At 32.3% G+C, this 15,224-nt stretch overlaps 2 protein-coding genes across 3 annotated transcripts; both read right to left on the bottom strand.

Annotated features, from left to right (window-relative positions):
• Nucleotides 1–1,747: 1,747 nt before the first annotated feature.
• LOC123229553 (catalase isozyme 1) lies at nucleotides 1,748–5,401 on the bottom strand. 2 transcript variants are annotated; one of them, XM_044655447.1, is made up of 8 exons: nucleotides 5,241–5,401; nucleotides 4,536–4,632; nucleotides 3,869–4,146; nucleotides 2,780–3,556; nucleotides 2,563–2,652; nucleotides 2,303–2,370; nucleotides 2,107–2,200; nucleotides 1,748–2,019 (listed from the first exon to the last, which is right to left on the bottom strand). In XM_044655447.1, exons 1-8 carry the CDS (start codon nucleotides 5,253–5,255, stop codon nucleotides 1,960–1,962), a joined length of 1,479 nt encoding a protein of 492 aa, XP_044511382.1. In that variant the 5' UTR covers nucleotides 5,256–5,401; the 3' UTR covers nucleotides 1,748–1,959. The 2 variants fall into 2 exon arrangements, with proteins under 2 accessions (XP_044511382.1, XP_044511381.1); XM_044655446.1 differs by lacking the exon at nucleotides 5,241–5,401 and adding an exon at nucleotides 4,984–5,109.
• Nucleotides 5,402–9,037: 3,636 nt separating this feature from the next.
• On the bottom strand, nucleotides 9,038–12,634 carry LOC123229554 (catalase isozyme 1-like). Its single transcript, XM_044655448.1, has 7 exons — nucleotides 12,482–12,634; nucleotides 10,810–11,184; nucleotides 9,950–10,726; nucleotides 9,770–9,859; nucleotides 9,580–9,647; nucleotides 9,392–9,485; nucleotides 9,038–9,309 (listed from the first exon to the last, which is right to left on the bottom strand). The coding sequence occupies exons 1-7, from the start codon at nucleotides 12,494–12,496 to the stop codon at nucleotides 9,250–9,252; spliced, it is 1,479 nt and encodes a 492-aa protein (XP_044511383.1). The 5' UTR covers nucleotides 12,497–12,634; the 3' UTR covers nucleotides 9,038–9,249.
• Nucleotides 12,635–15,224: the final 2,590 nt, after the last annotated feature.

Below are 15,224 nucleotides of genomic sequence, written 5' to 3'. Positions count from 1 at the left end.
TTTTAGATAGGGATGAATTTGTTAGTTTTTAAAATTGTTAGGGAAAAACATAATAAATTTTATATTTTTTTAATATTATTAATGAAATAACGATTTTACCTTTATCTCTTTTAACAGTAGTTACTCTATGGGTGAAACTTTTAGTTTTTCAAACCTTGCAGTATGACTTTGAAAATCCACTAAAACTTGGGGGGGGGGGGGGGGGGGGGGGGGGAGGAAGCCCTTTGGCCTTTAAAAAAATCATCATAATCATAGTATAAATAAATTATTAAAACTTATTTATACATATATTTTCATTCGATTTAAAGATTCTAAACAGATAATGAGATTAAAAGTTAAAAAAAAAAAAAAAACCAGTTAAGGTATTGGTAAAACTGATTTTTTTAGTTTGAGTTTGATAACATTCGTAAATCCATTAACGCAACCTAACCAATGTTAAAAACCTAATTTCAACAAACATTTTCGCATCTTTTTTTTCATTGTTCACAGTTAACATTAAACCCTACCTCGCCTCTCTTCACAGTTCACATTGTCAAGGTACAACTTTTGTAACGAATTTTCAATTGGAAAATCTAACTCTAGCTCTGCCTCTTGATTTCTTCTCCATTCCTTTAGGCGATCGAATGGCAGACTAAGACTTTGGTGGAGTCTAAGCTAGAACGACCTTATGGAAATTTGGTTAGATAGTGATTAACTGAAAATTAAAAAAAAAAAGGAAGTTAAATTCAAAAAGGGTCAAATTTTTAAGATAATATAGAATTGCAAAGGCAAAATTTATTAAGGCATTTTCTTTTAGAATTAATTGCCACAACCCCACCAATCTTTGATGCAATTCAATATCACTCCCATTATCATAAAAATTTCTGAAATCACCCTTATATTGTAAATTTTAGAAACCTAGGCTGATTTCATTAAATCGAGATTCTAGTGGGATCTAAATAAGTTATTATGAATTCTTCTATGGTCCACCAAGCATTACATGTTAGGAAGAGTGATTTGAAGACACTTTTCCACTTAATGGATAAATCATAATTTTTATCAATAAGTCAAGCTCGGGGGGGAATTATTTCAAGTGCAACCATCTCCTTCAACAATTTCTGCAACATTTTCATATCTACCAGTACAAATCCAGATGAAGCCAAAGTAGAGAGTCAGTTTATACAGATCCACCTACACTGATTAGGGCTATGAATACACTAATTGTCAAATATTGCCTACGATTGTCGTTACTCTAATATGAATCAATGTTTAAGGCTTAATTAGTCATTTTAGTTTGGTCGGAATCTTGTTTAAAGCTTTAATTAGTTTTAAACGCCTTGTCAATGTTTAAAGCACGCAAGGGAATGCACCATACCACCACAATACAATTGATTGAATATATATTATATTGTAGCCAGGTAATGAATTACACCACATACAATCCCATCACAGTTTTGTTTGATTGATATTGTTTTAATATTTATTTAATCTATTTTTAATTCAACCATCAATCAAGCCATCGCCACCGTGATTGGGTTGATACACAACCCAGAATAGACTGATTGCTACAACACCAAAGGATTCTATGCCAGGTCTTTTTACCCTTCCAAATACCACGAGCTAGCAAATGTCACTTCCCTACTTGGGAAGAGGATTCTGCCGAATCATCTACATTCGAATAGTATTATTAATAGAAGATTATTTATAGAAGTATCATCCCTCATAGAAGGCGGATCTACCAAAAGGAGAAATACAAATGACTGGGCAATTTTAGATAAGAAGGTACTTTAACCAGTACATCCCGGTAATTATTAGTAGAACATTTAGTCCAGGGGTACACAAAATAATAGTCTGTAATCTCTTTAGTATTACATCGTACCACACCACCAAATAAAAAACATTCTTTAAACAGCAGCCATCTTTACCATTTACTCCTCGCTCACTCTCTGAGAATCAAAACAGTCCACCTCGGTGTCACCTTTAAAAGCTTGGCCTCACATTGAGACGAGATGCTATCTTCTGACCCAGTGACTTGTCCGCCTGTAATCATATAATAATTTAATATCAAGTAAGAAGAAAATGTATTGCCATTTATAAGCCGATATTTGAAAGGCATGGTAGTCTAACCTGACTCCAGTATGAAATCCATATGCTGCGGATCTCATGAGTGACACGTTTATCAGATAAAGCATCAACCCATCGGCAGATGAATCGTTCTTGCCTAAAAATAATTAGGATGGAAAAAAAAGTTCAAATTATACCAGTGTACTAGTTACAAAACTACTTCGAAGTTTTAAAAACATGGCAAACACATGGATTTTACCTGTCTGGATCCCAGGAACGGTATCTCTCTCCAGGTTGTTTGAAGTTGTTTTCCTTGGGGATTATGCACTGCAGTACCATAAAATTCAGCAAAATCAGCTTTTAAAGGTAAAATTTCATGTTTATCCACCAATCAGACCCTTCAATCAACAACTCTATAAAGTTCAATGAACAGTCCAATCTCATGAGAATGCCACTGAACAACCATGAACCTAACAAAGGTGAACACATCAGAAAGAATCTAATTAAAAAAGGCTTCACCTTCTCACGACTTCCAGTGCAGATATTAGAAGGAATGGGATATCTCTCAGCATGACGAACAGGATCATACCTTGAAGGGAAATAATCAACCTAAAATGAACCATCATAAAGCACCTGGTTAGAACAAAATACAAAACTCAAGCATTAAGCAAGCACAACAATCCAAGGGCAGTAATCAGCCGTTAATTTTAATACTTTTTTCTCCAAAACTAAGTACCTCTTCATCCCTGTGCATGAAATTCATGAAACCGTCATAGTGATTGTTGTGATGAGCACACTTAGGTGAATTAACTGGAAGCTGGAGATAATTTGGTCCCAGACGGTGCCTTTGAGTATCAGAATATGAGAAGATCCTAGTTTGGAGCAACTTATCATTTGAATAGTAGACACCAGGAACCACAATACCAGGGCAAAATGCAAGCTGTTCATTTTCAGCAAAGAAGTTATCAATGTTCTTATTCAAGACCAAACGGCCAACGGGCTGCAGGGGAATGATATCCTCAGGCCATGTCTTGGTTACATCAAGTGGATCAAAGTCAAATTTGTCCTCATGATCGGGATCAATAATCTGAATGAAGAGCTTCCACTCAGGATAGTTTCCAGCAGCAATAGAGTCATAAAGATCTTGAGTAGCATGGCTGTGATTAGCTCCTCCAACCTTGATTGCTTCATCCTCCAATAGACACTTGACTCCACAAGTGGGCTTCCAATGAAACTTCACCAAGTGTGCTTTTCCAGCCTTATTGATCAAAGTGTAAGTGTTAACACCTGCACCTTCCATGTGCCTATAATCTTGAGGTACACCCACATCATCAAAAAGGAATGTGAACATGTGCAAGCTTTCTGGGTGGTGGGAGAAGAAGTCAAGTATCCTCCAATTTTCTTGGATGTGTGACTTTGGGTTTGGTTTAAGAGAATGGACCATGTCTGGGAATTTTATTCCATCACGAATGAAAAACACAGGGAAGTTGTTTCCCACAAGATCAAAATTACCCTGAATTCAAAAGGAAAAAGGTTCAAAGTAAGACCATCTGAATTCACAAGGGAAAAAAAAAAATATCAAATGATGAGAATAATGACTGTATAAAAGCTTCAGAATTCTGGTTACAAAGTAAGGCTAAATCATCTTGTTTTCCAGAATTCTCATTTTTGTATTGAAAGATTTTGACAGCAGTTTGTAATACTTTAGGTACATGTACCCCTAAACACAGATATTTATTGGCCAATGCATCATTGTCTCTAAGATCCCCAGTGAGGGAGCAAATGCCAACAATCGAATATATATTAGTGAAAAAGAGACTCTCACCTCTCTGGTGTAAAACTTCACTGCAAATCCTCTTGGATCCCTCAGGGTTTCAGGGCTGCCACGCTCATGGATAACAGTGGAGAACCGAACAATGACAGGTGTCTGAACCCCAGGACTTCGAAGAAAATCAGCACAAGTGAGGTGAGAAAGATCATGGGTAACCTCAAAGAAACCCTTAGCACTGGCTCCCCTGGCATGGACAACACGTTCTGGAATCCTTTCCCTGTCAAAGTTGGCAAGTTTCTCCACCAGATGGTAATCCTCAAGGAGGATTGGGCCTGTCAAATTGAAGCAACTCAAATCTCTGAACTATAAATTTTTAGAAATATGCAAAAAAAATGCAAACAACTTTAAAATCATAGATATAAATACAACATATTTCTTTGCCTGGTAGTTTACAGCACTTCTAAATGACTCCAGTACAACATCCCTAAAGATAACCCCAGCTAAAAATTACATTTTAATAAATATTTTCAGAAAAAAAATTATCACTCTATATTAAAAAAGACTTCATCAAATCATTTTTTAGACTGACAACAGATAACATAACCTACTACATGCAACATTGGGAATACACAGTGATTACTTTCAATTACAACTTACAGCATAAAATATCAAAGATGATAATGATGAGGACTATTTTAATAGGAGGCTGAATAGTGAATACCTCTAGGTCCAACGGTCAATGAAGAGTTGTTGTTCCAGACAGGAGCACCATAATTAGTAGTAAAGTAGGTGGAATTGTGAGCGCTTGAAGGCACGTGCTGTATTATCATTAAGAAAAACACAGCAAAGAAAGAAAGTTAAAAATTAGAACATCATAAGGGCATAAAAGTAATGGAAAAACAAGTAATCGAATGACTTTATCTTCAATTTCTTAGGAATTAATCAAACTACAATACAAAAGACAACGATTTTGCCTTGTTAATCCCTTCATATCTTTGTCCTAAATTTCATCTCAGAATTAACGAACTAAAAAAACCCTAAAAGAATTAATAATGAATTAAATAAACTATAATAAATAACAGCACAATTTGATTTTTTTAAAAAATAATCTAGATTTTAAAGAGATAAAAAAATAAAAGACATCGATCAACTAATTGATTCAAAATTACAATTAATTGGAAGGAAGCCAGTGGAACGATCAGTATGCAACCGAAACGAGCAATCAAAACGACAACGATTTCGACTTTTTGAACTGTTAATATCTTCCTCCTAAATTTCATCTCAGAAATAATGGACTAAAAAGACCCTAAAAAAGAATCAAGAAATTGAAAATGAAGCAAGTGGAACAATAGTCTGAAACCGAGGCAAGCAATCAATTGATTGATCAGATTCAATAATAACAAGATTAAGCTATAAGAAGTAATACCCTGTAGGGATCCATAGCAGCGCGCGATCGGAAGAATGAACAAAGAAAAATGACGCAATGAAAGTTCACTGTGTGGCAATCAAAGCTCGATGTCCAATTCAATATTATTTATAAGCGCTTGTGGCTCGCGCTTCTATTTTTGCCAGCCTCAGAAGTCATGCAAGGCCTTAGCCGTTATCTTCGTGAACAAACAGTCAATACTTAAGACAAAAAATCTCGATATGTTCATCTCATTTACTCGCCAATCTCCCACGAATAAATAAATAAATAAATAAATAAATATATATATATATATATATATATATATATATATATAAAATAATGAGAATTAATAATTTGGATAAGTGCATTAACCGGTACCAAACAAATTTAGGTTAATTTTTTTTGTTCCAAAAGATTTATTCTATCCTACGGTTTGGTGCAGACACAAAATTTTATATGTGAGATTTTGAAAACTCAATTTATTATTTAATTTTTATTAAAATTTTTAATTAATATTAAGAATAATTATTAATATTAAAAAATATAAAAATTTATATCATTTCTTTAGTTTAAAAAACTAACCATTTTTTATAAAATTAAGTTTAAAAAGTTTTTATTTTTCTCCTAAGGTTTGGAAAAATAATTTGACAAATTTCTATCCAATGATAGCTACTCTCTCTCCTTCTAACGTTCTTTCTTAATGAATGAATCCAAATAAAAATTTTGTTTGAATAACACCTTCATATAGGCAATATCGTCAGGAGAAAATTTGTCAAAGAAAGAGAGAGAGTAGTCACCATTTACTAAAAATTCATCAGACAGGTTTCTAATCTATAAAGGAAAAATTGTAACTTTTTAAAACTTAATATTAGAGGAAAATTATTAATTTTTTTAAATCAAAGAAGAAATGATATAAACTTTTAAAGTTTAGAGGTTAAATAAAAATTATTTTACTTTTAATATTAACAAAAAAATTTTAATAAAAGTTGAATAACAGTTGAGTGTTTAAATTTTTAAAATTTCGTAAATGAAAGTTTATATTTACATCAAATCTTCAGTGAGGATAAATTTTTTGAATTTTTTTTCCATACAAATTATAATTTGAATCATATTTAAGTAATCGATTTGTTAATTAAATTATATTCTATTGGATCTTTTATAAACTGAACATAATCCAATAATATTTTTTTTATCTAATGTTTTTTAATAATTTTTTAAATAATTTAATAATCAGACTAAATAAATTTAAATTTTGAGATTTTTATGTGAGTTTGAAGTGACAGTGAAATAATTAATTGTTTGAATGTAACCAAACCTCAAGAAAATTGTCCGCCCCTATAAATTCGTAATAATCTAAAATTGTGTTTTGAAATTCTTATTACGTAAGGCAAATTCTCGTGAACCGAGATAAGAAATCTCGCCCGATATTTGGAAGTTGATAAAAGGAGGACCCATCCGAGATATGATTTTTCAAATATTATATAAATATTTACGGTGAGAAATAATAAGAAAATAAATAAGGACGCCACAGACCGGCGGTTCCTTATCCTGGGTTTTGGTGTTTTCTACGCAGGAATTGGTAACCACTAATGGAGATTAGTGACGTGGACCAATTATGACGATGCCACGTATGCTAAATGCATTGAAACGTGTGCAGCTAAACCCAGAAAAGTGGCAAGGAGATAAAGTTGAAGTGCAGTTTTGGATTATTTCGTGAGGTCAGTGTCATAAGATTAGTATGGACGTGAGCTCAGCTTAGCCACACGCCTACTTTGTTTGGCCCCCATGATTTTATATTTGAGAATATATATAATTTTCAAGAAAAATATTCTAAATGATATTTTTCATGGAAATATCAAAATTCAAGTTCAAAAACTTTCTTCACAAAAATCTCATGGGAGCAGTGTTGGACACAGTCCATCTCGAGTTAGGGTTTGGTATGATTTATATAATCTAAATTCTAAAATAACGATAGCAATCAAATATTTTAAAATAAGTTTTTAGTTTATCTTTTCTCATGTAGAGAGAGAATTATTTAATAAAATTATAATAAAAATATAGATAATTAAAATATATTTTATAGAATATACAGATAAATATATTTCTAATTTGTTACTTTTTTGATATGTTCACTTTCCTATCAATCTCTTATACTTTTAAATATTAAATTATTATTTATAAATTTTGCATTATTATAAACATATCTTAATATTTAATAAAAAATTATAATATTTTTCTAATAGGGATGATAAGAGTAATGGGAGGAGGATTTTCTAACGAGGACGGAAAATGTAAGAGGAGAGAAATTTTTCTGTAGGGAGAAGACGGAGATTTTTTATTATTTTTGTATCAGGAACGATGGTTGAGACAGAGACGAAAAAATATTTTACTCGCTAAGATGAAGATAAGGACAAGAATTATGGTATTTGTCCTCTACTTAGCTCATCGCCTTCCCTACTTTCAAACTTGGAAATAACTTAAATTTAAACTAATTCCAAGTCAAGTTTGCACTCAAATGTTCATGAAACCGAACCCTAATACTTGGCTCAATACAAGTTTTCTCAAGGTTTACCAATTGTCATGTTAATAAATCCTAGGGAGACATACCCAAGAACACATCACCAAGACCTCCCACTCAAATACAAGGTTTATTAGAACAAATTAATGTGTGCATTCAAGTCATTTGTTAGAGTGTGAAAATGAATCTGTATCTTTTCACTTCATACTTAAGATTTTACACATTAACTATTTAATGTATTAGTGGGTCAAACAAAGTTGAATTTGAAGAAGAAAATACTTTATAAAACTATACAAGTATGAGATGAAAACAAAAGAATTTCTCTAAATTATTTTCGCACATTAGGTCACTAAAGAAAGATATGATTTGGGGTTGATTTAAACTAAACTGTTTTAAGCTAAACGTTCACTAAAAATGGTATTATTTATTTTTTTGTTTTATTATTTATTCGGCTAATAACCCTATGATGTGTTGTTTACTGATTTAAGTAAACTCAAACTGAATATTATAAGTCAATCTTAAATTAACTATTATTTAGATTAGACTCAACTAAAATCTGCCTATGACTGACAGTGTTATCCTAATGCTTCCACAGTAATTATTTTAATGGAACAGTAAAATCCTTTAAAGAACGGATTCAAAGGCAAAAATTTGTACATGCACCAGTTCTGAACCAAAAGATTAAAAGCAATTGGGCAATAGAAAGCTTACCTTGGAACATGCTTCAAACAAATCCAATGGTCCATTTCTACCAAGTCACTGAAGCTCCCAAACCATCACCTGAAGCCACAGCAGGGACAGTACTCGGATGACCCGGATCTCCATGATCAGTGCCAGCAGCTGTGGCAGCATCAGCATCCGTTTATATACATGACAAAAACCATACAAACTGAAATAAGGTTGCTCTATAAAACCCTTAAGTAATTGAAGTCAATAGATTGAAAAGCATAATTGCAACATCGATTACCTGTATTGAAAAGCATGATCACTTTCTCAATAACATGCAGCTGGCTGTAACTTGCTACTGTTCAGCTCAAAATCATCCCACATCGACAAATTAATTTTTAAATTCAAATTCAGTTAAAAAGATATTTTACATTTAGTCTAAATCAGTTCAAACTCAAATATTTAGGTTATTTAAACTTACTTTGTTTTACGAAAATGAGTTCAACCTTTATCCGAATACAAATTTGAACTCAATTTACTAAGATTGATTCTAGCTCTAGTTGTTATTTCATATGATTTATTTCTCATCATATAATAAGACATATACACAATAAATAATCGACATGAATAGTAACTTAAAATATGGAACGGCTTTTATTGGATGGAACAGCTGGTGAAAGAGTCACAAAACAGACAAATTTATTCCATATTAGTACAATACAGCACCGCAGACGTAGGACTATCTGACATTGTTTATACAGAAGAGCGAACACCCCATATGCTTTTAGTCCTTGGCGATTCTCCGCAAGTTGAAAACATATATCAGTTGTAGAGTCACCTGGCTTAAATGGATGGCCTTACATTGAGACGTGAAGCAAGCTTCTGACCCAGAGATCTGTCAGCCTGTACTAAAACCAGAATACAACGTCAATTAAGAACAGTATGACTAATTCATTTCAACTTAGTGGAAGGAAAGAGAACTAGCCTGAGTCCAGTATGAGATCCATATGCTGCGGATTTCATAGGTAATACGGGGGTCAGATAAAGCATTTATCCACCTGGTGATGAATCGCTCTTGCCTGAAAGCAGTCAGATTACAAATGCAGAAAAATATGAGTGTTACGTTTTCACCATATTTTTTTATTGAAAAGATCAAGGCAAGCACAAGTTTACCGGTCTGGAGCCCACGATCTGTATCTATCTCCAGGTTGTTTGAAGTTGTTCTCCTTCTCAATGACACACTGCAGTAACCACGCATTCACCAAGCATCCATTCAGTCAACAGTTTCATAGAATCCATGTTAAAATCAAAATTCTGAAACTTCAATGTCAAGAATATATAGAAGTCAAGTGTGTATATATACCTTCTCACGCTTTCCAACAACGATGTCTGATGGAATGGGGAATCTCTCAGCATGACGAACAGGATCATACCTTGAAGGGAAGTAATCAACCTGAAACGAAGGCATACATAGCATCTTTTTAGAACTTGAGTCTCGTGCCAATATTTACATAAAGGTAGAAATCCAGTTGTAACTAAGTACCTCCTCATCCCTGTGCATGAAATTCATAAAACCATCATAATGATTGTTGCGATGAGGGCACTTGGGAGCATTGACCGGAAGCATCAGGTAGTTTGGCCCCAGACGGTGTCTCTGGGTATCACCATAGGCGAAGATTCGAGTCTGAAGCATCTTATCATTGGTGAAGTAGATGCCAGGAACCACAAGACCAGGATTAAACGCCAGCATCTCATTTTCTGTGAAGAAATTATCAATGTTCTTGTTCAACACCAAGCGGCCAACAGGCTGCAGGGGGATGATGTCCTCTGGCCACCACTTGGTAACATCAAGAGGGTCAAAGTCTAATTGGTCCTCATGCGCAGGATCAATAGTTTGGATAAAGAGTTTCCACTCAGGAAAGTTTCCAGCTGCAATTGAATCATTGAGATCCTTGGTAGCGTGGCTATGGTTAGATCCTCCAACCTGGATTGCCTCTTCATCAGTCAAACACTTAACTCCACAAGTGGGTTTCCAGTGAAATTTCACATACAGAGATTTTCCATTCTTGTTGACCAGAGTAAATGTTTGAACTCCAAAACCTTCCATATGCCTGTAATTAGTTGGGATGCCCACATCATCAAAGAACCAGGAAAAGGTGGACAAGCTCTCAGGAAGGTAAGAGCAGAAATCCAGGATCCTCCAATACTCCTGAATATGAGTCTTCGGGTTTGGTTTAAAAGCATGGATCACATCTGGGAACTTAATTGCATCACGGGTGAAGAAAACAGGGAAATTATTTCCCACAAGATCAAAATTACCCTAAATTATTCACCAGAAAACCGTAGTCAGATAAGTGTCTATCAATATAATTTTTTTGAGCAAACTATCAGAAAGATCCTCACCTCTCTGGTGTAAAACTTGACTGCAAATCCTCGAGGGTCCCTCAGGGTTTCAGGACTGCCACGTTCATGAATAACAGTGGAGAACCGAACAATTACAGGCGTCTGTACACCGGGTGCTCGAAGAAAATCAGCACATGTAAGGTCAGAAATATCATGGGTGACCTCGAAGAAACCCTTGGCACTGGCTCCCCTGGCATGGACTATACGTTCTGGAATCCTCTCCCTTGTAAAGTGCGCAAGTTTCTCAATCAGATGATAATCCTCAAGGAGAACGGGACCTCGAGATCCAATGGTCAAGGAGTTGTTGTCGTTCCAGATCGGAGCTCCGGCATTAGTGGTCATGAAGGGGGCATTGAAAGCGCTTGATGGCAAGTGCTGCACATCACCATACAAACAAATTAGAACAAGCTTAGAGCACTATAACAATTACTGGTATTATTTTTCTCTGGAACTCATTTTCTCAGCAACCAAACAGAAGTATTACCGGCTGAAATAATTTGACAGCCAAGAGGAAAAACTTTGCATGAGTAGCAACATGAGTGCGTAAGCGGATAATCTAGCTAATTAAGAACGTTCGTACATTTTGGAAGCCTGTTCTTGCTCAGGTCAATTTTGGAAAAATCTGTTGTCGGTTAATTGTCGGCCGTTTCATTAAGATGATCGAACTGGATTTACGAGGGAAAAAGAAAGGTGTTGGCATACTGAAAAATCACAGAGAAATATTTTTTCATATTTATTGTTTTCTACTTTGTTTTGACTTTATTCTTAGTAAGGGTGTATTTGATCTAAGTTTAACTTTAACTAGATTAAATATAAATTCATAATATTTGATTTAGGTTAATATATAGTATCATAAAAAGGTTGTTCATAAGATAAATTGTGTCACCGCTAAAATAAACTATTACTAAATAGATAAACAAGCTAATTATTTTGTTCGAACTGAAATAACTCAAATTCGGTCCTCCCCTGAATATGATCTCTCGCTTTAACCTAAGACTCCCCCTAACCTTACATAATTCAGTCTCTTCTAAAAATAAAAAGTAATATAATGAAAACTGATAAATCAAATTAGATGTAGAGTTGAATTCGATTTACGTCGCTCGAATAAAACCCAATAGCTTGGATCAAACACAACACGTGTGTGTGTGTGTGTGTGTGTGTGTGTGTATATATATATATATATATATATATATATATATAACACTTGTAAAACAGTCGTTTTCAAGTATTAAAATCAAATAAATTCGAATAATAGTATTTGTTTGTTTGCAAAAACGATCGATTGATTATTTCGTCAACTCCTGTAATTTGGCCTTCTTTTTTTCAGAATAAACGAGTTTCGAATGCTGGTGTATGCCCGTGATCATATGCCTTGTTTCTGAGATCGATACATTCAGCACCATTAATTCTCTCAATCAATCGAGAAACGATTTGATCAGAAAACTTGAACAGATCATTAGAGCACATTTAGATCAGTATTATCAACATAAAACAATAAAGGAAACGTAATCTGTGTAAAGAAAAAGTATAAAGGGCTCTAACAGTATCGAGATCAGACAAAGCTGCACGAAACTGAATCAGAGACACAAATAATTCAATATATAACAAGTCAAAATGATCAGATCAGAAATCAAGAATGGCAAAAAAGTTAAAAGGGTGAAAAGAAGAATACTTTGTAGGGATCCATGGCGAGAGAGCTGGTGAAGTGAAGCTGAAGAGAGAGCTTTTTTCAAAGTAAGAAGGTGGTGTGTGTGAGTGGAGAGTGTATGAAGTAAGGCCATATTTATAAAGGGATCGTGGCTGGCGCTTGTAGTATTTGCCGATTTAATCGTCGTTCATTACAGAATACAGCGAGGATAGTCAATTATTAGGACCAGACACGTAGCAAATGTTTTGTCGTTTTCATGCAGCTTGCCACTATCTATGAAGTCTGTTGCATTAATCCATCTACCTTCCCTTGAATTAGGATTCCTTTAATCAAGGGTTTAACTTAATAATTGAACTCTTTTCTCATAAAAAAAAAAACTCAATTCGAGTCGTTGTAATTTTCTGAAATATTATTTCTTTTGTAAGTATATATATATACCATAATTTGGTTGATGAAATTTTGTGGAAGACTTGAAATCTTTAGCTTTGCCCATTATTATGTTCTATAAACGATTAATGAAATACTATAATGCATGAAAACTTTTTAATCTTGCAGCACAGAACAGCACAAAAAGTGAGGGGAAATTGAAATTTTTATCCTCTTTTTTTACCGTATATATAAATATATCACTCATCTTAAAACTTAAACAAAAATATCATAACAGTATTTTATTTCTCTAAAATATCCTCATTGATATAATTTATGTAGAAAGAAAGAATACTATCTCTCTCTTTTTTCTCAGTCTTTCAGTAAAAGAGAGACAAAAATTGTTAAATTTGTTTAGAGAATTAATATTTGTTATAAAGATTTTACAATAAAATCATTCATATTCAGGTCAATATGTTATGTGTTTTCTTTATAAACAATTAAAAATCAAATAATGTATAGTAGATTCATATTCATGACTTTATGTAAAATTTAATTTTGTTACGATTTCATATTATTAGATTATTTAATACTGTTATTTCATGTTGTTTTTATTATTTAAAGTTGTTATAATATTATATTAATGGTTATAAAATATAAAATTTTAAATATAAAAAATTTTCAGATGAAGAACGGGTTAGCATCATCAACCCCTTGACGTTAATGCCAACCCTTGGCGACAACGCCACGCCAACCCCCCTTCTGGATTTATTTTTTTTAGTTTTCTTCCATGCAATAGACCTATACATATAAGTTAAAATATTGCAATAAATTTTCTTCTAGCAGAGTACTGCATGAAAGATTCTTCCAACAGTGGGGCTCATATAAGTTAAAATATTGCAAATAACTTTATTTTACTTCATGAAAGAGAACTCAAAAAAAATAAATCCAGAAAGAGGGTTGGCGTGGCGTTTCCACCAAGGGTTGGCGATGCCAACCCGTTCTCCATCTTAAAACTTTTCATATTAAAATTTTGTATTTTATAACCATTAATACAATATTATAATAACTTTAAACAATAAAAACAATATGAAATAACGGTATTAAATAATATAAAAATATGAAATAATATAAAGTCAAGAATATGAATCTACCATACATTATTTGATTTTTAATTTTTTATAAAAAAACACATAACATACAAATTTCATTGTTTAATTACGTATCTTCTTTGTTGAAGATTTTTTTTCCATGCTATAGTGATTCCTTCCTTACTGGAAGGCTGAGGGAAAAAAGATAGATAATATTATCTCTTTCTGCATGAGTTATATCAATGGGAGTATTTTTAAAAAATGTAATACTGTTGTGGTATTTTTGTTTAAGCTTTAGAATGAGTGGTATAAATATATACACGGTAAAAAAAAAAGATAAAAATTTCAATTTAGGATACACATCTTTTTGAAAAATAGCTAACACAGTAAAATAATCAGTGTTTTGAAAAACAAACCAGATCAATTAATTTAATTGATTGAACGGAAATTGGTTCTAAGTCTAATTTGATTAATATTATAAAATAGTTTACTTATTAACTCGATCAAAATGATGAATTAGATAAATTGATTAAAATTGATAGAATCATATGTGACCAAAATTTAAGGTATTTTTAGAAATTTTAATTATTCTTGAATAATTTGATTATTTTATATTATACTGAATGAATTTTTAAAGATTTAAAAAAAAAACATAAGTCTAAAAAAAATATAAAAGAAAAAAAATGTATCTTATATCTATTGAAATGTCTTTTATAGATAGTGATTTATAGAATTATGTTTTTTTTCTGTATCATAAGATTGAGACTATTTTTTCCTCAAATTATTTTATTAAAATCAATTGAATAATTGTCACTCCTTAAAAATGATATATTCTAATCTTTATAAGTTTGAATATCTTGATTAATTTTTTTTATAAATTTTTAAGTAAAATTTGTTGGTTAATATGATATTATTTAAAAAATTCATTATAATTTAATAATAAGTTGAACCAAATAATTTCTAATTGAATTGATCAAACCGTAAATTAATAAGATAGCTAATTCGATCATCAATCAAATTTTAAAAACATTAAAAAAATCAAATATCATTTTGTCATCTTAAAAACTTATCACAACCCAAAAACATTTTCAAATATACTATTAACACGTCAGTCACTTCTCTAAATAAATATATCAAAGTCGCCCTTATTAAAAGTATGTTGTTTTTTCAAGTTTTTTTTTTAATTTTGAAAATCTCAAATATTTATCTGTGATTAGTTAAAATTAACGGTTCTAAGAGTAAAATCATTATTTTATCTGTAATATTAAAAATAAACTAAAATATAATACACTTTTTCTCTTCTAAACTTT

Source organism: Mangifera indica, chromosome 11, assembly GCF_011075055.1.
Source record: "Mangifera indica cultivar Alphonso chromosome 11, CATAS_Mindica_2.1, whole genome shotgun sequence".
Lineage (NCBI taxonomy): Eukaryota > Viridiplantae > Streptophyta > Magnoliopsida > Sapindales > Anacardiaceae > Mangifera > Mangifera indica.
This window is presented reverse-complemented; position numbering and strand designations above follow the sequence as displayed.